The 22626-nt window shown below is 38.2% G+C and overlaps 1 protein-coding gene across 2 annotated transcripts; it reads left to right on the top strand.

The window, feature by feature from the left end:
* The first annotated feature begins 220 nt into the window (after positions 1-220).
* On the top strand, positions 221-12297 carry kbtbd8 (kelch repeat and BTB (POZ) domain containing 8). 2 transcript variants are annotated; one of them, XM_007895197.2, is made up of 4 exons: positions 221-253; positions 2401-2608; positions 3188-4302; positions 6748-12297. In XM_007895197.2, exons 2-4 carry the CDS (start codon positions 2460-2462, stop codon positions 7209-7211), a joined length of 1728 nt encoding a protein of 575 aa, XP_007893388.2. In that variant the 5' UTR covers positions 221-253; positions 2401-2459; the 3' UTR covers positions 7212-12297. The 2 variants fall into 2 exon arrangements, with proteins under 2 accessions (XP_007893388.2, XP_007893390.1); XM_007895199.2 differs by lacking the exon at positions 221-253 and having other exon boundaries at positions 2448-2502.
* Positions 12298-22626: the final 10329 nt, after the last annotated feature.

Raw genomic sequence — 22626 nt, 5'->3', positions numbered from 1 at the left:
CTGGAATAGCCTGTTTACATCCTTATCTACCTCCCCTTTTCTGGGTGAGGCCATTTTCGTTGGTCTAAACTCTAGGAATTAAAAGCTTAAGCTTATTCAGAACTTAAGCACTCTCACCTAGGACCGGAATGCAAATCTAGGTAGTTCAAATCTTGAGTGGCAAGTGTGAAATATTTGGTTTATTTTTGAATATTATTGTTTTATCACTCTTTCAGCAGAATGTGGAATATCTCCAACTTTGGTATAAGCAAAGGTATGGTAGTTAGAGTACTATTTTCTATCATTGTACCAGTAATTTTCAACTGATATTTATGCCATGGAATTTTACAGCAGGATTGTACAACAATTGTGATGAAAACATCGCAGTATCTACGATTAGGTAACTGAAATTTAGGCAAGCTCAGAATTTGTTGCATCCTAAAACTAATCCGATGTCCTGAATTGTGAAGTGTTTACTGCTTGATGATCGATGAGTAAACTTATCATTTTATGTTTTCCTGCCGCTCTATCAAATGGAGGAGTGACCAAAGTGAAGGGAGAAATATTGAATTGTCACTAAAAACAGAAGGCTGCAGTCTATGTATGTTATCAATCGCACAATGTAGTTCTAGTACGTATGAAGAGTTACAGTTATGCGTTATAGTCGCCCACTAGGCTCTGCGACCCTATCACCCCCATCCTTGCCCAACTCCACTGGCTTCCCATCACACAGAGGATACAGTTCAAGATCCTGGTCTTCACCTTCAAAGCCCTCCACGATCTTGTTCCCCCCTACCTCTCCGACCTCCTAACCGCCTACCATCCTGTTCGCTCCCTCTGCTTAGCGGGCTCCGACCTGCTTCGCGTCACTCGCTTGGTTGGCCCCACTATTTGAGGGTGGGCTTTCCGCCACTCTGCCCCCACACTCTGGAACTCCATTCCGCAGTCCATCTGGTTCACCCCTTCCCTTGCTGCTTTCAAGACCCATCTCAAGACCCTCCACTTCGACCGTGCTTTCGATCTCCCTGCTTCCCCCCCCTGCCCTCCACCCACCCCGACCCCCAGCTCGGGTCCGTACCTCTGTCTGTCCAGCATCTTGGGACATCCTCCCGACGTGAAAGACGCTTTACAAATGTAATTTTGTGGTTCGATTTCGATAAAAATTCTGAAAACTGAATCTGTAAAAGTGTTGATGTAATAGAGATGACTATCTGTAAGGTCTTAGTGGATTCTTTAAAATTTATTTTTAGTAGTTTCTAATCCAACTTGATTCATTTGGAAATATTACGGTATAATTCAATTTGAAGTGTCTTCATGGCTGTTGCTTTGCTTTGCCCCCCCCCCCCCCCCCCCCCCCGCTTTCATTTTGTTTGGTTTTTCAAGGAGCTGACTTTCACAATCTTAACACACTACAGGGGATCCCTGTTTTAGCGCCTTTCGCTTTTAATGTGGGTCTACTGTGGAAGCATGTTCCACTGAATATGGATTATTTTGTACTTTGGAATCCTAAATACATATTGTTGGTTTATAGATTGTTTTATCTTTTTTCTTCACAGCTATGATAAATGCGCCTAAAATATTTCATTCAGGTAGCAAAATCCATTTAGGCTGGGCTACCGTTTCTTCACAACATTTAAAAGCCTGTTCTCTTAATGATAATTGCATGATAAAGCTTATATGATTCAGTTACTTTGCTGGTACTAGTTTGACACAAGTACCTACTTCAGAGCAAAATGAACTCAAACCACTGACTTGTGTTGTCAACTTTGTACTGCTCTATCCTTGGGCAAAATGGAACAAATGCAAGGGTTATTATATATATATTATATATAGTACTTGTATGTAATTAAAGAATGCCATTTAAAGCCTGTGAATAGTTTAATAAATAGCTGACTGTTCTGATGGCTCTTTAATGATAATAATATAACAATAATCCTTGCATTTGATATAGTGCATTTCACGTCTTCCAGATAATAATAATCCTCGCATTTGATATAGCGCTTTTCACGTCGGGAGGACGTCTCAAAGCGCTTCACAGACTATGCTGTAAAGTGAATTGACCGTATATTTGTGGGCGAAACATGGCAGCCAATTGTGCACAGCGATGTCCCACAAACAGTCATGGATTGAAAATGACCAATTTATTATTTTTTTTGTTTTGGAGGGATTATTATTAGGAGTGTGGAGTAAGGAAACTTGCCTAAGGTTTCACCCTGCCTGGAATTGCCCAGGTCTCTCGCTTGCCAGGCAAGTGCTCTAACCACTGAGCTACAGGACTCCATGAGGCTTACCTTTATGAGGTTTACAAACCTATAGATGTTCAAATGGACATTTGAGGGTATTTAAACATTAATATTCACATTTAAGAAGCCTGCTGTACTCCCCAATTGCAGCTTTAACAGTGTTGCTATTTTTCCACAGAATTGAACAAGTTTTTACTGGCATCTAATGGATTTTCAAGTACAAGCCAAAATATCGGGATGGACCCTGCGCATGCATGTTGCATTCTGCAGCAGCTTAAATGTATGTACGATGATGGGCAGCTGACAGACATTGTGGTGGAGGTAGATCATGGAAAAACATTCTCCTGTCACCGAAATGTACTCGCTGCAATTAGTCCTTACTTTAGGTATGCTTTTGCTCTTTTGGTAGCTATTTGCATACTAATATTACAAAACATCTTAATACAAATTAAACTTGGGTTTAGGACAGATCTACGGGCTAGGTGCAAGACAGCACACCAATTAATCTCTTAATCAGAACTGAATTGGACGACGTCCTGTCGTGAAAGGCGTGAATCAAATGTAATTTGTTGTTATTGAATTGTTATTGCTTCAAAGCTTCAAGTGTTTTCTTTTATCCCGAATTTGGAAGTGCAGTATTCTACAACATTCTGAAAATGTAAAAACATTGAGCTATATTAATAGTCTTATTAATAAAGACTATCCTGGAATTTTAGGATGATTTAATTTGATAGAACAAGGCATTCTTTGAATAGTAGTTTGAGTTTCATTATATTGGAATACTGAATTATCAGTAAGTCACATTACCATTGCTTAAATTGTCAATTATTATTTGATTTTCTATTTTTTTCTATGGATATAAATACTATACGTAATATGAAACGATTGTTTGGCAAAAGCATATTTGAGAGTCATAGAAAATTAGTTTTGTATCGGTTAAACTGATTCACTTTTTTGGTTGCTAGGTCTATGTTCACAAGTGGCCTTACAGAGAGTACCCAGAAAGAAGTGCGGATTGTGGGAGTAGAAGAAGATGCAATGCGTCTTGTGTTGGACTATGCATATACATCTAGGATTTACTTAACGGAAGTCAATGTGCAGGCTCTGTTCACTTCTGCTAGCCTCTTCCAGATCCCATCCTTGCAGGACCAGTGTGCTCAGTTTATGATCAGCCGGTTGGACCCACAAAACTCCATTGGAGTTTTCATGTTTGCTGATGCTTATGGACACCAGGAATTGAAGGAGAAATCACAGGACTATATAAGAAAAAAGTTTTTGAGTGTCGCCAAAGAGCAGGAATTTCTCCATTTGACTAAAGACCAGCTTATGAGCATTCTAAACAGCGATGACCTAAATGTGGAGAAGGAAGAATGTGTTTATGAAAGCATAATTCATTGGCTCGAGCATAACCCGGACAAAAGGGAACCACATCTTGCAGATATTTTTGCCAAATGTATACGTATACCTCTCATGGAGGAGACCTTTTTAGAGAAAATCCCTTGCACTTTTGCACAGGCTATGTCTACAAACTCTTTAAAGGAAGAAAGCGAAAAGGCCAACGGCTGTAGACCAAGGCTTGGCATGACAGCTTCACAGATGATCATCTGCTTTGAGGCGGCCAACAAACACTCAGGAAAGAAACAAACGGTGCCTTGTTTAGATACTGTCACAGGAGAAGTGTTCAAATTATGCAAGCCTCCCAATGATTTGAGGGAGGTGGGGATCCTGGTGTCACCTGATAATGACATTTACATTGCAGGAGGTTACCGGCCAAGTAACAGTGACGTATCTATCGATCACAAAGCTGAGAGCGATTTCTGGATGTATGATCACGCGTCAAACAGATGGTTGCCTCGAGCTCCATTGCTAAGAGCACGAATAGGGTGCAAATTGGTTTTTTGTTGTAATAAAATTTATGCAGTTGGAGGTCGGGTGTATGAAGGTGATGGGAGGAATGCACTAAAATCAGTGGAATGCTATGATGGCAGGGACAATTGCTGGACAGCTGTCTGTCCAATGCCTGTTGCCATGGAATTTCACACTGCTGTAGAGTATCAAGATAATATCTATGTGTTACAAGGTAAGTTTTATAAGTCTCCAGTTTATTCATTCTTGTATTAAGGTGCAGTGAACATGTTGTGTACATTTTCACAATTCTACATAATTTAGATGATAACTCCTTTTACTTTCCCCATTTAAAGGGAAAGAACGTTGCAGGGAATAATTTTAATCTTGCTCCCTCCAGATTTTATAGTATCAAAAACGCTGCTACCACATAGAAGAAATGTTATCCTGCTTCCTCGTGGTTCATATAGCAGGACGCTAGCAGCCAAGTAACAGTTGTGTATCTGTAGATCACATCAAAAGATTAAAGTATAAATGGGCTGCAGCAAAACACATCCTGGAACAAAATGGATGCTATTTTTAAATGTCTTAATGACTCGTACAAGAAGAGTATTTAACAATGCAAACACTGGTCTACTGTAAGCAATGGGGAATTGTATTGGGCAATATTTCAATAACGAAGTTCTAAATACTTGTTTGCCCTGGCATTCTTCAAAGGTAAAATCGTTCTCATTGTCAAATATCTGAATATTAATTCTTAATTTGCTCACATTTTGTGGGAACTCCATGTTCTACTTGTGTTGATCATTCTGATCCTGCGACAAAGTAACAACCTTCCATACTTCCACACTGCCTTAACTGGTTTTGCTAGTGATTTACAGCAAAAGTCACGCTGGCCTCCATGTCAAATGTAGTGTGTGGTTCATATTCTGAAGAAAACTGAATCCAATTATCAGTGGTTGAGTCCAACAAACAGCCAATTATAAAGCAATTGAAATTGGCAGTCTCATTTACTGACCAACATTATTGCATTTCGAAGAGAACAGTTGGGGGAGGGTGTTTATGATGAGTCAATAGGGTTATTCTTAGGTTGGATTTATAATCTTTAATTTTAACACTGGTTACAAAGAGCAGCAAAAAATGAATTTCTCCATTCCTTACGTAAGCCCCAAATTGTACAGTTATTTTGGCTGTTTGCTAAAATTAATATTTCTGACATGTCCGGTATGTATGTTATACCCAGTCCAATTTGAAATCTGGCTAATTCTGAAAACCATTGTTTTAATTAGTATTTCTCCATGTACTGACCTATTCCACACCTCTTCCATGTGGCACAAAGCAGCAGTTCCACACTTACGTAATGATTTTGCAGTACTCAGTAAGTAAATAAAGTATTTCACTAATCTTTATTAAAAGTATATGTCATTGGGAATAAATAGTGATTTAATCTGCTGCTAAGAAACTGCTAACTATTGCCTCTCATTAGGATGAGTTATTTAATTCATCTTTCTCTGACTAAAAAACATTGCAGAAAGTTAAGAGGGGAATCCAGTTTATTTTTATTTTTACAAAATCATTTTTTTGATGAAATAGAAAGAGACTAACTCAACGAATCACATTGATTCTGGTGCAATTTGAGCAAGAATGCTGCGTCAGTATGAAACAAAGTGCACAGTGCAGTCATAGAACTACTATACTAAAAGTACTGGGACATTCTGTACACATTGCCATTTATGTGTCACTTACTGACCAACGTTTTGGCAAAACAGATGCCCTCCATTGGAGTGAACCTGAAGTGTAAAGCTAGTTAACAAAAATAATAATGATGATAATCCTTGCATTTGATATATAGCATAGTGCCTTATCATGTCGTTGATGTAAACTGCTGAATTTTTAACATCTGTTTGGCATAGCAGAGAATTATAGCTAAGAATATAAGTGTTCCACTGATTCTACTTTTGTTACACCTTCATAGCTAATACAGTTAAATACAGCAGTTTACATGTACTACCACCAATGTAGTATACTGTATCCGCTGCTCACGGTGTGGTCTCTATGTTGGGGAGACTAAGTGCCGATTGGGTGACCGATTTGCAGAACACCCCCGTTCTGTATGCAAGGTCAACCCTGATCTTCTGGTCTCCTGCCATTTTAACTCACACTCCCATTCGCAGTCTGACCTCTCCATCTTACATCTCCTACGCTGTTTCAATGATCCACAGCGAAAGCTTGAGGAACAGCATCTTATCTACCTGCTAGGGACCCTACAGTCCTATCTACCTGCTAGGGACCCTACAGCTTGAGGAACAGCATCTTATCTACCTGCTAGGGACCCTATCGATTTCAGCCACTTCAGACCATAACAGCTCACCTTCCCCCCTCCCCCTCTTTCTGTTACCATAAAAATCTCTCCCTTCCAACATGCCCCAGTTCTGACGAAGGGTCATGGACCTGAAATATTGATTCACTTTCCTTTCTCCATAGATGCTGCCTGAGCTGCTGAGTTCCCAGCTCTCTCTGAGGTGTTTTTGTTTCAGATTTCCAGCACCTGCAGTATTTTGTGTTTTGTTACTGCAATTTTTTTGTTGCTTTGCAAAACTCGGTTAAATATGTTGTTAAATGCCAACTAAAGATTTTCATCCAGTTAAGACAAAGTCATATTACCCTTTTCTGTGTTTAGGAGAATTCTTCTTGTGCTACAACCCTCACAAAGACTATTGGGGCTGTCTGACTCCAATGAATGTGCCTAGATCCCAGGGACTATCAACTGTCTACAAAGACTCCATCTACAACATAGCTGGAACGTGTAAAGCACATCAACGAATGCTAACAGTAGAGACGTATGATATCCAACAAAATTCTTGGCTGCGGAAAAACGAACTTCCACTGGATCAGTCCACAAATCCCTACATTAAACTGTGTTTGCTCCATAACAAATTGCACCTTTTTGTGCGAGCAACACAAGTAGTAGTAGAGGAGCATGTTTTCCGTACAAGCCGTAAGAACTCTCTATACCAATATGACGAAGACTCTGATCAGTGGAAGAAAGTGTATGAGTCGCCAGACAAACTATGGGATCTTGGCCGCCATTTTGAATGTGTTGTTGCCAAACTATATCCACAGTGTCTTCAGAAAGTGTTTTGATGTTTTGCTTTGGCAATTTGCATGAATTAACTGTGAGATGAGCAACCAGTATTTTGTGCAAACAAAATTGCTCTTTTAAAAGCACTATAAAGAAACAGGATGGGTGCTTTTGAAAGTGTTTGAACTGGGTCCGAAGTTTAGTTTTATAATCACAATTTTACTAACCCTTTTTATTGGTGCTGGGGAATATAAGTGCAATTATCTACATGGATTATAGCTTACGTTTTGATTTTTATGTGGCTCATTCAATGCCATTTCTTGTTGGGAATTCTAGTGTAGCTGTTGCCCATTGCCTGGCAAATCTTAAAACTATGCAGACAAACAGGAAAAACTTGCAGCTTAGCAGTAAGAAGTTGCTTCGCCCAATGAGCCAGTTTAGAAAAACTAAAGCCTTTAATGAGACATACGGGTATAAATTTAAGTAACATGCTGTTCATTTTGAAGTGCTTATTTGGGAAATGTTTTTGCTTTTACACCTGTAGCTACCTGGCTCAAATGTGAAGGTATCTGGTGCTAGCCTTGATCTGTGGTGGCTGGATTTTAATTAATCAATGATTTAGCAGGCAAGTCTTGACAAGTTTAAATGTTAAATTGGGGATCAAGCCTTAGAATTTGTACACTGCATAAAAAGGCAAAGTTAGGTAAACCTGTTATTTCACTTTGCTCCTTTATCATTCAAAACCAACCTAGTGAAACCACTATTACTTTCAATTTTAACTGCACATCTGCAAGCCCGAGAGTGCAATTAACAAGTTTCAAAACCATTTAGTAATGCATAGGAGAGAATTGTCTTCAGTAAATATTGTGGTCAGGTCTTAGGCATTCAGTAAAACTAGCATTTTACTAATGGACCCCACCCCCACCATAACCTTTGTGTTCCACTACATAATGTCTCAGAAAAAGTTAACTTGAATAGGTTGAAATTGCTATGACGCTGAGCTTTGCAGTGTAACTGGGAATGAAATGGATCTCCTGTGCAAAAATGTTTTTTTTTTTACTTGAATGTCTTTGTATAACCACTATTATATAAATTGAAAACCATGAACTATTACCTTCCTGCTAAATAGAAGTGAAGTGGTTCACATTCCTGGATTTATATACCAAAAGTCCCTAATTAGTTGCACTGCTCGCTGTATTCAGGTGGACATCCAGTGCACATGAATTGTAAACTGAGTGAACCAGGTATAACTAAGGCAACTCCACTAATATGTCTTCAATATTGCTGTATATAGTCGAGATACATATTGTGTCTTGATGCAATTGAGCAGTGCTTTGGAAACAGCTAAATGCCATGCTATTTGAAGTAAGTGGAGACAGATCAAGGGACTTGTTGATCAACTAAGTTGGTTAACAAAATAAGTTTTTTTAATTAATCAATTTCCCTTTCTTGGCTTCTTAACTCCCAGTGTCATGTGATTTCTGTATATGGCTTGACACCAACACTTTCTTTTTTAAAAACAATACCATCCCAATGCCTGAATAGGAAAAGACCACTTTATATAGCAAAAGACCATGCAAGCCAGACTGATTCAGGTTTGAATCTTGTTATGCTTCACTTAACTGGGACATTGATTATCCTGCTGTACAGCTAGCATCAACGATGATATGCTGGGGAGGGGAAGATCAACCAGATTTTGAAGTACTTATCTCTATCCAGATTTCCCTACTGGAAGGTACATGGCTGGACATTGAAAGAGGATAGCGTTATGCCTGTTGTGCCCTCATTCCTCCCCCGACAAGTCAGTATGTCCCCGTCGACATTCACTTGAATTGATATTGTTGAGAGAAGACTAACCTGCTACTGAGCATAACTCATGAACAAAACTGCTTTCAATGTACTGAGAAAAGCTACCTAGTTTAGATCCAGCCCACACCAAAACCGTTGTATTACGGTTTGATTACATTCAATCGTAAAAACAAGACATTTTAAAGCACCAATATTTCTAAACTATTCCTCAAAATCTCAAACTATTATAAAAATACTAGACCTTTTCTTAACAATTTAAAAGCTGCGCAACACCACTAGGCAAACTTCAGAAGCGCAAGGAGGTTTTGAAATAACAAATACAGGTATCCGACATCAAATTATTTGCATGCACTAGATGGCACTAAAATGTCTTATTAGTAAAATCTTGAATTTACATTGCAATTGCAAGCTGTAAAAATACAATTACAATTCTGTTAAAAATTTCAGTATGTCTATAGCTGGATAAAAATTAACAATTGCCCCATAGTCTCAACTATATTACCCATTGGACAGGACTTTGACCTTAGCTAAAACATGGTCTATCTTCATTTTATAACTCTAGAAGTGACTTACACTGATTTGAGTTGTCAGACGTCTTCAATCACTATTGAGTATCATACACAACTTGCCACTTAACCTTTTCATATAGAGAATGTTATACCTTGACAAAGTGTGTAAGATGGAACATTTCTTCGTTATAACTTTTATTGTGATGTACTTCTGAGAGCTTTTACTGTACCATGTAAGAAATCCTAAATGTATTTATCTGAAAGTATTTCAGGGGGGCAAATCTGCAAGTTTTGAAATAACAGTAACAAACAATCTATTCAACAATTCTTTCCTTCTGATTGTAGAAATTGCAGAATATTGAGCACTGATTTGTCTTAAATCTGAAGAAACACCATGTGCAGGGTTTAAATACAATCTTAAATTCCTTTATTCATAAATATTAACCTGATTGATGCAAGTTATCCAATTGCCAAATTTACTTAGGTATCTACAGTACTGAAAGGACTAGGTAAGTCACAAAATCAATGTAGCTGTTCCAAAAGTTGATCAAGCTGAATAAATTCTTAACGTTTATATGTACCACAGTTCTGTCCCCATTTAATCCTTCTCTTGACATGATCCTTCAAATTGATGCAATGTTTTCACCATCCTTATGGAGGTGTAGTAGATATTACTGAATCTTTCAAGGATGATTTTTTTGCAATGTGTAAACAGCTCAGAATTTAGGATGACTTGGTGGGTGTCGCTTCACCTTTTTCCAGAAGTTGGATACTGAAATGGTGGTGGATAATTTATGAGATATCTCAAGTGTCTTTTTCACACATTAAAAAGCTATTCTCCCTAAAGACTGGGTGCCACAATGTGTTAATGTACTATCTTTCATCTCTGTCATCTGGATCTCCATCCAGCTCAAGTTATTGGGATGAAGGATTACTCTGTCTTGGCAGTTGTAAGTGATGAGGGGGACATGTTTTTCCCTGGCTTCTCAGTTTTATGTGAACTAAGTTTGAAAAGTCTCCCAATTTCTATTGGATAAATCCCATAAACGGAATTGAACTCAGATCTAAATTGACATCATGACTCGGGCCATAAGCACAGACGATTTGGGAAGGGAAACGTTCACATTGCCTCATTGGTGGGGTTGCTCTGCTGACCACTGAGTTAAATCAGTTTGACCATCGAGAGGAAGTAGTTTAGTTTTTGTGGCAGTGCCTCATCACATCTGAATGCTTCATAGTAACCCTGGGTACTGAGTGGGAAAGTAACTCTGGGTTGAAATAACTGAAAATGAAGGCATCCAGTGTTGAGTGTAACAAATTATTATACTGGTAAGAGAGCCACTAGGCAATAGAATGAATTCAGCCTTTTGTTATACATTTGTTTGTTGCTGCTGCAAACTGTAACACAGAACCTCAATTGTCATTCACAAGCATAGTCTTACTTTACGTATGTTGTACGAGTTTAAGAGGATGATCTAATTCAATACATCAGCTACCCTGAATTTATTGCCGTAGATATTGTGTATATTTTTTCAGTCTGCTAACTAAGCAAGTTTTGTTTTAATATTTCAAGATATATCTAGTACATTTCAAGGCTTTTTTTCAGGTATTGACTTTTTATTATGAAACATAGAATTATTAACACCTTTTTTGAGTGGGATGGGGTTGTGCTGTCCATGGACTGACTTAGTGGGAAGGGGAAATCGATGAAATAAATAATTCCCTAAACGTTCTACAGAAAATAATGTGGCAGCTAGGTTTAGTAATTAAATGACCTAATGCTGCTGTTAGAGTTTTGTTCAGAAAAGTGGGTGCCTTGAATATTGTTAGCATATTGTGCATTACATAGGGTTACAAGCAATAATGAAGGTCCAGATAAATGGGTAGAGTAATAATTTACACATAGCAATGTTTACAGGTTTATCATAGCATTTAATAGATATATCTTTTGAGTATAACTCTTTGGTTAGTTATAATTGCAGAAAATGGACAGTGCAACCCTCAGATTCCCGGATTATATTTCAAACTATGATTTTTATGGTTCAGGAAGATTCATATAGTTTTCATCATGGAGTATTGAGCCAAATCTGTTGTACAGTAGTTAAAAAATACAGCTTTGCGACAGCAAACTTTTTTCAGCATCCTTCCAGATATAGTAGTGCATTAAATAATTGGAGAAGACTATACCATGGAAGAGTATAATGTTTAATTTCCACATTTGTTTTTTGTTGAACAATGTTGCTGCTGGTTAGGACAATCCCATGTATTTATAGTAGATATGGTTCATGATAGAATGGAATTGAAATTAGCTTGAAAAGTTAATTTTAAAGACTAGCATGCATTGGTTTGGCAATTGAGTTTTCGAATTGCTCCATGTGATCGTCAACCCATCTAACTTGTATAAAGTCTATCTTCTGATTTTCATGCGATGGTTGTGTATTTCTGTGGACAAATTTGTAGAATTATAGATGTATTTGCACTGTAAAGTTGCTAAATATTGTTTTTGTTTTTCTTTGCTTCAGCTCTCAAAGCTACTCATTCCACTGTGCAGAAATTTAGCTGTAGTTATCAGATTTGATGTGACTTGAAATGTATGTTCAGGTTTATATATATATTATATATATATCACTTGAAAAATTTTACATGTTGAGAAAAAGATGTAAAATGACATCTAGCTGTACTTGCACATGTTTGAGTTGTTGTATGCTTCAGATTGATGTTTGGATGGGATAAGCTGGTTTACTTGATACATGACATCTTTGGAGTTCTGTGTGACTTTGTGGTATTGCAATGAAACTATATTCTTGAAATAAATGAACTTAGAGATGGATTGGTCAATTTAATTTTGTCTGAATGAGTGCAGCGCATCGGTTTCATATAGAGTGATCATATTAATGACCCACTGATGGTCATTCATTTGTTGTTTCACATCCTTCAGACCAGGAGAGCTAAGCTTTGTATCATCAATGATGGTAATCACAAGCTCTGTAGACTTGAAAATATTGTTGGGGACACTGTCCAGATTTTTTTTTTTTTAAATTATATAAGGTACAGGCCCCGGAGGTAGCTTGTGGAGTCCTGTAGCTTAGTGGTTAGAGCACTCGCCTCGCAAGTGAGAGACCTGGGTTTGATTCCCGGCAGGGCAAACGTTGGTCAAGTTTCCTCACTCCACACACCTGTTTACCTAGCAGTAAGTAGAAACAAGGTTGTTAATCAATAGGCAGATCGCATTTCTGGGGGTAATAATTCCTTTAAAATAATTAAAAGTAATTTGGTCAATCCACGGCTGGTTGTGGGACTCTGTTTGAGCAATTGGCTGCCGCATTTCGCTCACAAAATATGCAGTCAATTCCCTTTGCAGTATATTCTGTGAAGCACTTTGAGACGTGTCAAAGACATGATAAGGCGTTATATCAAATGTAAGGATTATTTATTATTCTTATAGTCCACCTCACTAGTGGTTTCACATTTTCTGCCAGTTTTCTGTTAACCACGTAGTTTTGTGAGAGTTCTTCCATCTCCAGACTGGATCATGCAAGCCAAGAGGAGAAAGGCTGGAGGAATGTTAAAGGTGTGTCAAATTTAATTAAGATAGTGTTAAGTACTTATTTGAGAAGTTAGCGGTTAATATTTGCAGTGTTAAATATCTTTATTACTCTAATATTTCATTTCGCAACAGGATAGCTAAAACCATATAAAATAGAAATGTTCCTTGATATGCCAGTACATTGAGTTAACTCGATTTAACCCGCCCTTAACTGGTTAGATTGGGATTTTCATTCTGCTAGCAGCAAGCCTTTATGACTATTAATCTATCAGGATGCAATATGGACCAAAACAAGTTGCTGACACAATCATAACTACCAACTTGGTTGTCAAACTACTGTTGAACATCAGGAGAATTGAACAAGGTAAATCATAAAAGGCAGCAGTCGCGGTAACATTGGACTCCCATTATTCAACTTTGTCAGAGATGCAAGGAGCCATTGGTATACGTGGGAAAAAAATATATATTTTAAAATTACATTTGAAAACATTTTATCAGATTACGGCATTTGAAAGAAAAAGTATTCTGATGATCAGTTGTAACCCAAAAATGTGCCACAGTGAATGGAGCCTTCAGCTTGTTTAATGTACAGAGCATTGTAAATGCCACAACTGACAGGGATGGTCATCACTGTGCCAATTCCGATTGAAGCAGCTCTGCTCTGGAACAGACCTTATCATAGAAACACATCATATGAGATAATAAGTCAAATAAAAACCCATTCTGTATTACAGCGTTGTGCCAGCATGTATTAATGAGTTCCTTATAGGTAACACATCTTTAGAGATGGGAATAAAATCTCTAGGAACAATTTGCAATATGTTCCAACACTTGCTGCAGTGTAATTTAAACAGAAAATGTGAAATTAAGCTTCTCAAATATCTATGTATCAGACAACTGCATCTTAGAAACATTGGAAGAAAGGATTGGAATTCTAGACTTTGAACCAGGTCAGAAATCTGTCTATCAACAAAATATGTTTTCAGAAACTAGAAATTGTATTTTTCTTACCATAGTAAAATTATGGATTTGGTAATGTTTTTGTGAGAGCAAATCAATAAAAACAATCCCCCAAATAATTTGGTCATTCACTTGTGGGACATTGCAGTGCACAAATTGGCTGCCACATTCACTACAGTCACTACACTTCACAGCATTTATATGACTTTTTGACATTATAGTCACTCTATCAAATTGAAGTATTGTTTTATTGTTGAGTTGTGGCTCTGTGGAAGCTGGAAGTGCCCTTCAGAAACTGCTTCTTGTTTTTGCATGAACAATAAACTTTTTTATTGTGTGTGATTGGAACAAGTGCTGATTGTCAGTACTTTAACACTGATTATCTTCAGTGAGTAATCAAAATATTCAATCATAGATCAGCATCCAGAAAAAATGAAAAATAACCACTGCTGAAAGCTGGGGAAGACATTAAGCAGACATAAGTGATACAGTAGAAGCCTTTTCATAAGAAGATAGACAGGGTCCATATAATTGCAACCCACCAATTAGCACTGACTCACTCACTACGTATGCACACAGAAAGCCTGCTAGTCTATCCACAACTGGTTCACAGGGCACCCTCCTTACAAATCAACCAACTTATAATGCCTTATAACTGCACCATGCTTACACATGACGTAGTGACTGACAGATCACAGAACATGATCTCTTCACTCACAGAAGCTGGGGTTCAATTGAAATTGATGAGATGAAAGCCTCTCTTTCCTCTGGCTGTACATGTCCTATGTGCAATATGTTGGAGGCATTGTGAGTCCAATTCTAGTGTGTACAATTACCCAGCCAAAAAAATAACCATAATTCAGTTTGAGATTAGCAACTCCCTCAAAGTGGCTTCCACAATGACTGATGTAGCAAATAAAATTCATATTGGTTCCGTAGGAAATGTTTTCTGGAGTTATGATTAAAGTACCCTGTTAAGGGAGATTTACATTAGGACTATGCGATCAGCGAGTATTTTACTTCACCATTGATGAACATAAAATTCACAAAGAAATAATTGTAAAGGCTGCACATCCATTATTAACATTTGCTCCTATATTAATGTTTTTTTGCTGTTAATAGCAACCTTCATTTGATGTAGCACCTTGCAGAGTCATTGAAATGTCTCTTAACACTTCGCAGGATTTTTTAGTGACTGTATTTTATAGTCAAACACAGCAGCCAATTTATGAACAGCAATGTCTAAGAAACAGACATAAACTGAATGACCATTTTTATCTGGGGGTGTATTGTATTTCCATCTCCTACCCTGAGAGACTAACTTCCTTGATGATCAACCTGATTATGACTCAGCACTTGCGGGAAGCAGTCCACAAGACCACTTCCTATTTTGATCAAACACTTCCTATTACCGAGGTTACATGCAGCTTTCTGTAAGGTACTATGTTTGAACCTGGATTTAGATTTAGCACTTGAATGAGCACACAATAGCACCTCAGCCATCAAATGCTTACTGCCCCCCAGCTATGAAATTTCATTTTGCAGAACTTCAGATAAAGGATTGTGTGCTGAAGAAGATTAGACAGAAGGTCATGCATGCAAGAGTTTCATTTATTCGCATCATTAGGTGTATCTGAGAACACTGACTTTGAAGCCTAATAGCTGGCTGAAATATACAAAAATGCATTTAATCCAAAATATTTCTTTCCCTTCTGACTACTAAGCAGGAGCATTGACTATCCCCCAATCTTTGCCTTTGTTACGCAACCTTCAGCAATCCTGCTGTTATGGACTACCAAGTAGACATTCAGCAACAGAGAACACCATTATATGCTCATGACATCCCCTAACATGTGAGAAAGTTATTGGTCTTCTTGTCAAACCTGCACACAGTGATTAATGACTATAGGCAGTTCTCAGGCTACAGAATTAAGTTAGATAAATCAGAGGCTATGTCTATTAATCCATCTATACCTGACAGTATTTGCTCTGGCTTTCCTTTTCAGTGAGCTAATAATAAAGGCTTTAAATATCCTGGAATAAACATCGCTCAGCATATGACAATCTTTAAAGGGCTACCTACCCTCTTCCTGTTGAAGAGTATCTAAGATGACATTTGCAACGATCCCTACCTTCCTTTCGTCCTGGCAAGTTTGTGCTAATGTGCTGAGCATAACTACCACAACAAAGATGTTGCTGTAGGTGTCTCTGCCGAGATCTTTCCCAGTCTGAACAAAACGTTTGCTGATAATCATACGATAGAATGTAAAGCCAAGAATCAGATGCAAATCAGTGTGGTGGGTAGGGACAAAGGTTAACTGTTACTTTTAAAAGAATTGTTAAGCATATAATGATAATAATAATAATCACCTTGCATTTGATATAGGGCCTTATCATGTCTTTGAGACATCACAAGGCGCTTCACAGAAGATACTGTAAAGTGAATTAACTGTATATGTTGTGGGCGAAACGTGGCAGCCAATTGCGCACAGTAATGTCCCACAAACAGCCGAGGATTGAGTGACCAATTATTTTTAAAAAAAATTGTTTTGAAGGGATTATTAACCCCAGAAAAGTGATCTGCTAATTGTCTAACAACCGGGTTCCTACTTACTGCTAAATAAACAGAGACGTGTGGAGTAAGAAAATTTGCCCAACATTTCGCCCTGCCTGGGAATCAAATCCAGGTTCTCTCATTTGTGAGGTGAGTGCTCTACCCACTAAGCTACAGGAGTCCACTGGAGGCAGTAAATGAATGTCTTCTAAGGAAGTAGACAACAAGTATGTAATGATTGTTAATTTTCCATTTGTCTATCTATATTAAAACTTGAGGGGTGTGTAGTCTATTTAAATGCTTTACGAAAGAGAAAATAGATATGACTTGGTCAAGCATGGAGTCTTTAAGGCCAGCACAGTGGACTCGATGTTGTGATGAGTGGGTGATCCGGAAGGATAAGATCAGAGGGGTTGAAATGCCTTCTTCAACTGAACTAATCTTGTTATGTTTGCTCCTTACTCCAATGTCCAATAAGGAAATTAAAGGAATTCTAGCTTCACAAAATACATTTTGTTAAACATTTTTTGTGCTTGTATAGAACGGTGCAAATCATTTCAAAATGCACTATTATGTACAAAGTCTTCCTAACAAAATAATTGCTCGCAACTTTACTCTATCCAAACAGAAAACAATTTATCAAACATTTATTTTCTCTTGAAGATGATTTTCCATTCTAGGTAAATAATAATAATAATAATCTTTGCATTTGAGCACCTAAAGCACAAAAAAAATCAAGATAAGTAAGAAATTAAGAACAGAGGCCAAATAAATGGAACGCACATTAGGAGAGCTAAGAATCTGCAAATGTGAAATATTTAGATTTTGTAGCCACAGGATTTCTGATGATTATTAATATGATTTTTTCTTGTATGTTAGATGCAGCCAGAATCGATCATGATGAGAAAGGAAACTCTGGTAGATCCCAACAGATCAGCCAGCATTTGAAAGTACAAATGGACGTATGTTTTGTGTGTTACTCTAATCTGTTTCCGAATTATTCTCTTTATGTTCCAATTAACTTTGCTGCAATTTTACCAGTTTTTCCTCTTTACACAGCTTCAACAAGGACGGCATCTCACAAATCATATGCACACCTCCACATACAAAAGTATAACCATCTCACAGATCTTGTAATCATCCTCGCAAATTGTATCGTGCATTTCATGTCGGTTACTTTGGTTTACAAACATTTGATAGATATTTATTTTTCTTTATACATCATTTTCGGTATTCATTCTTTAGATTTTATAAGACAATTAGCCTCAGTTACGAATGACCTTTGTCGCATGCTAGTTCTAACATAAATATCATTTTCTGAAACTAAGCATTTATGTAACTCAGCTCCAAAATAATTCACGTTGGGTTAATATGAAGGTTTTCCAAGAAAGAAGTCCAAAATATTCTGACTTTTAATGCATGTAATGCTATTTTCAGTTCACTTATCAACCCAATCTGCCAACCGAAATCCGATGGACCAATAAAATCCTTCTTGAACAATCCATCACCCTATCTGTCACTCATGTAATCTTCAGGTTTACACATTGACTACAGGCTCCGGAGCTGTCAAGCTAGGCTGATACTTAACAAATGTTCAGAGTGTTATAACATTTCTCAACTTCAGTCACTAGATGTCAATGAAAGCATTTCAGTTCCAGCTAAACTAATGCTAGCGTGGTTTCAGATCTGAGTAACATGAGCTCAGTAATTATTCGGATGACAACACATCTCCCTAAAGGTGAAAGGAATCGGATCAAAGAAGAAGACCCGTTCAATACTTTTTGTTTCAAAAAATCTTAGCTAGGTAGGCAAAACATGTGGAACAAAATACTGGTGGGAGGTGACAATGGAAAAAATGAGCAATTTTGTAACAAACTGCATATGAATGCACAGCTAACATCCAGTAAAAGCGACTTAAATTTTTTAATGTAAAATGAATACAGTGTTTATTTTCAATTCAGCAAATCGGTTTGTGATGAGAGCCACAATTAAAGAGTAATAACATTCCTCAGTGTAAAGCCCTTAGCTATGGTAGTCCAGTACTCATTCCTATTATAAACCTATTGCCTCTTGGCTCCCCCTTTACTTTTATATTGGTTTGTCCGTCTTCTCCGGTGAAGTAGCCAACTCTCATGACTCAGCCATGACTCAGTGAATATTAACAGAGAGGGGGTGGCATCATAACTAAGCCTGACCTGTCTTTGCCTTATGACAATGTGTTTTCCAGCGCGGTTGGGGGGAAGGGGATGGGGAAGAGATTGGATACTAAATAGTGATTTGAGCTGAAACCCTGGTTGCCTTGTCCCCTTCCCCCAGGCCAATAGCATTGACGTCCTGACTGTAACAAATGACTTTACTGAGATCAGCTAAAGCACAGTCCAGTGATTAAATCTGAGACCTTCTGGTCATGTGTGCATGTTTCACTTTCATGCCAGACGCTACATTTACTCACTGCTTTACGAGGAGAGCTTGTATTTTATTATGTTGAGATATTCACCATGCAGCAAGCGACTTGTGTGATATGTGACTTCCCAAAGTTATTTGCAACTCTCATCTTTTGTCACAAACTGACCTTGCAGCGTTATTTCTCCTTAGTGCTGTTGTTTTTAAATGGCTTGGCTGAAGGCTTGCAAGGAGTCTGTGACAACTTGCTGAGAAAGGCTGAAACGCAATAAATCCCATCGCAGTCTAAGGAATTGGAACAAATCCCTCACAGCAGCTACAACCTGTCATAATGGATGTTGCAGCCATGTAGGCTCATTGAAGCAAAGGGCCATGGAGGAGTTCTTGCTTCAAAGAACTCCACAGACGATTATGAGTTGTCGAACTGGGGTCCCGGAGAACCCTTTTGTTTTAAAAAAAATCTTTATTTCTGTCTGGGGTGTGCTGGCAATGAGTCAGATCTGAATTTGTGCCTCCTTTCGCAGCTTCTGTTAGCATCAATGATTTGCTTGTGCTACGTTTCTAAAATTTATATTTTTAACTCCTGCTGTGTGCACTTACACACACACACAAACACACACACAGACCTCAAAATGGCAGACTTTACAACGGTCCTCCCTGAAGCAGTTTTCTTTCTGGCACAATGATCTAATCTTTGTTACAATGCACATTTCTTGAAGCTTACTGCTTTCTCTCTCCTCCAATTTGTTTCTCTCCTGAAGTTGCTAACTCTTGCTGGGGTAAAGCTCCACAAGTCTCAGGTCCCCCCGCCCCCACTTTGCTCCCAGTACCTTGTTCAAATGGCCATTCTTTGCAATTTTCAAAACTTTGAGCTCACAGTCCAGGCTGACCCTCCAGTGCAGTGCTAGGGGAGCGCTGCATTGTTGGAGTTGCCGTCCTTCAGTGGAGACTTTAAACACCGTCTACCTGTTCACATGGGCGTTAAAGATCCCAGGGCACTATTCAAAAAGAGAAGGGAATTTCTCCTGGTGTCCTAGCCACCAATAGGAGTATTCAAATAAGCAAATGAATGTAACAGCATCTCCACTTAAAAAAAAGTTCCAGATAATTGTAGCTACAAAGAAAATGGTATGAGTTGAGTAGAGTACTTATTGGGCTGGGGGAAGGGGAGAAGACAACCAGGGTTTCAGCCCAAATCAATCTCCCCCCCCCTCCCCCTGTGCTGGAAAACACAGGATACCATTTTGGAAGTTGCATCCAGGGCATGAAGAATAAGAAGAGCAACATTTTTATTTTATTGCAAATAATCTAGATGCACTCTCAAAGGGCTTTATTGAAACATCTTCACAGAGACATTGTGAATAGTCCGACTGCTGATAATTATGGGAACTGTCTATCTAAATCCTATTATCTAGCCATGTAAATACTGGCAGTCTTCTTCCTTCAATTATTGAGGTTAATCTCCTATTGAAGGTTAAATAGATTAAATAGGTTTTGTGCTACTGATTCACAGCTGCTGCATTCCTGACATGTTATCAACTTTGCTGTTAAAATGTTTCAGGCAAATGAAAGTTTGACAGGCTCTCAGGCACCAACCAGCAGGTACCACTAGCTTCCATTTGGATCATAAAGCAGCAGTTTCCTCCTTCCTTTACTGCTGGCTTGCTTACGGGTGATTACCCTGATTGTTTTGAAGCAATCTTCTTTACATGAAATTGTTGTCTTGCATCAGTTCATGGTAATGAAGCCTTGTGTTCGCCGACGGGCACAAAATAAAATAACAAGGTTTGCCTTGTCGTGTGTGTCAAGGAATTCCATTGCTCCCAAGAGAAAATGTTTGTCCAAGTCTTTGCCGCTTGAATTCATGGAAGAAACATTTCTGATTGCCTCGGAGATCCAGCAGATGTTGGATACACTGAGGCATGTTACTAAGATTTACTATTTAGTCTCTTGAGAAACTCTTCAACTGGGGATACTCTACTTACTAGTCACAATGATACATGGAGCAGATACAGCACCTCAAGCTAGAGACTGTAGAAAGCAGAAAGTAAGACTGTAAAAAGTATGACTTTATTAGAACTAATTCAGTTTCCAGGTCAGTTTCTTTGACAAAAGGAGTGATTCAGTGAAATTGGCTTTTCTCTTTTTAGGCAATGTATAGGTGGATAACTGATGGGACAGCCTGTTATTATTTTTCTATTGGAGTGTTCTTTTGAAGAGGATTGCCATGTGATTCTATAACTGGTTTAATGAGCATGCTCCCAAGGGAATATTCGCGTGTGTGTAACCGATAAACTGGGATTTGGATTGCTATGTCAGAGCTCCATCAAAATAACCACTAAATAATGGCTGTTTACCACGTGTTCACAAGTTTTATTTCACCAGTCAAGTTAACAGAGAGGACTGTAGGAACAGGAATAGGGCACTCAGTCAATTGATACAACTATAAAGTAAGTGGTATATATAATAATAATGCTTGCATTTGATATAGCGCCTTATCACAGCTTCAAGAGACATCTCAAAGCGCTTCACAGAATATACTGCAAAGTGAATTGACTGTATATTTTGTGGGCAAAATGTGGCAGCCAATTGCGCACAGCAGAAACAGTCGTGGATTAAGTGACCAATTTATTATTTTTGTTAAGGAATTATTACCCCCGGAAAAGCGAACCACAAATTAACTAACAACCGGGTTCCTATATACTGTTAGTAAACAGAGGTGTGTAGAGTGAGGAAACTTGCCCAACATTTCGCCATGCCGGGACTCGAACCCAGGTCTCACACCTGAGAGGCGAGTGCTCTAATCACTGAGCTACAGGATTCTACAGTACATGAAGAATAGACTATCCAGGAAAGTGGGCTAAAGCAGATTATATCATCAAATTCAACAGGGAATTAGATAATTCATTGGCAAAGAAATCCATTGGTATATGAGGGATGGAGCAGTTTAGTAGTATGTATTTTTGGGACAGACAGATGGACTGCGATAGTGTTTAAATATTGTTTATACTCAAATGTTCTTATGAACCCTCTGAACCCTCTTCAATTGTTTTCATTTGCCTTCTGAGCTCATTTCCTCTTTTCTCCATATCCCTAATAACCTTTTTTTCTGATCAACCTGCTTCTGAAACACCCCAATCAATCCAGTCATAATATCTAAGCACATGGTTGTCGTATACCTGTGTACTTGCATGTCGTTAGTAACCTTCATAACTTGGCTGTAGCAGTTCTAAGCACAGTGAACTGCTATGCAAGTATATAGGACAGTATTATGACTGAGAGGCACTCTTGAAATTCTGATGAACTGGCTGAGTTTTGCATTAATGATATATCTTCAGAACACTTCAAGCATGTAATAGTCTTATATTACATCCCTGCTCGCCTTTAACTGTACATTTGAACGGGTTTATCTGGAATTACCAAAGAAGCATCTGAAGCAACTTCACAGCTGTAAACTGCCAATTTGTTGACTGAATGTAGCTGAATAAAACTCGCCTAGTTAAAAATATTTTCCTTACAACCGTGTGAAATATTTTCAAAATTCTACCTCATCGGCACCCATGTAAACAATGGAGTAGTAGCACAATCAGTTCTTGTGATGCTTGACGACTTTCCTGTGTCAGATTTCCATTGGTTTTGTAACCAGAAATTGTGTTGTGAAGTTGGACATATGTGAAAGGGAGAGCATGTTCAGA

The sequence above is a fragment of the Callorhinchus milii genome, unplaced genomic scaffold (assembly GCF_018977255.1).
Source record: "Callorhinchus milii isolate IMCB2004 unplaced genomic scaffold, IMCB_Cmil_1.0 Scaffold12, whole genome shotgun sequence".
NCBI classification, from domain to species: Eukaryota; Metazoa; Chordata; class Chondrichthyes; order Chimaeriformes; family Callorhinchidae; genus Callorhinchus; species Callorhinchus milii.
Note: the sequence above shows the minus strand (reverse complement) of the source record. Positions and strands in the feature narration are given on the sequence as shown.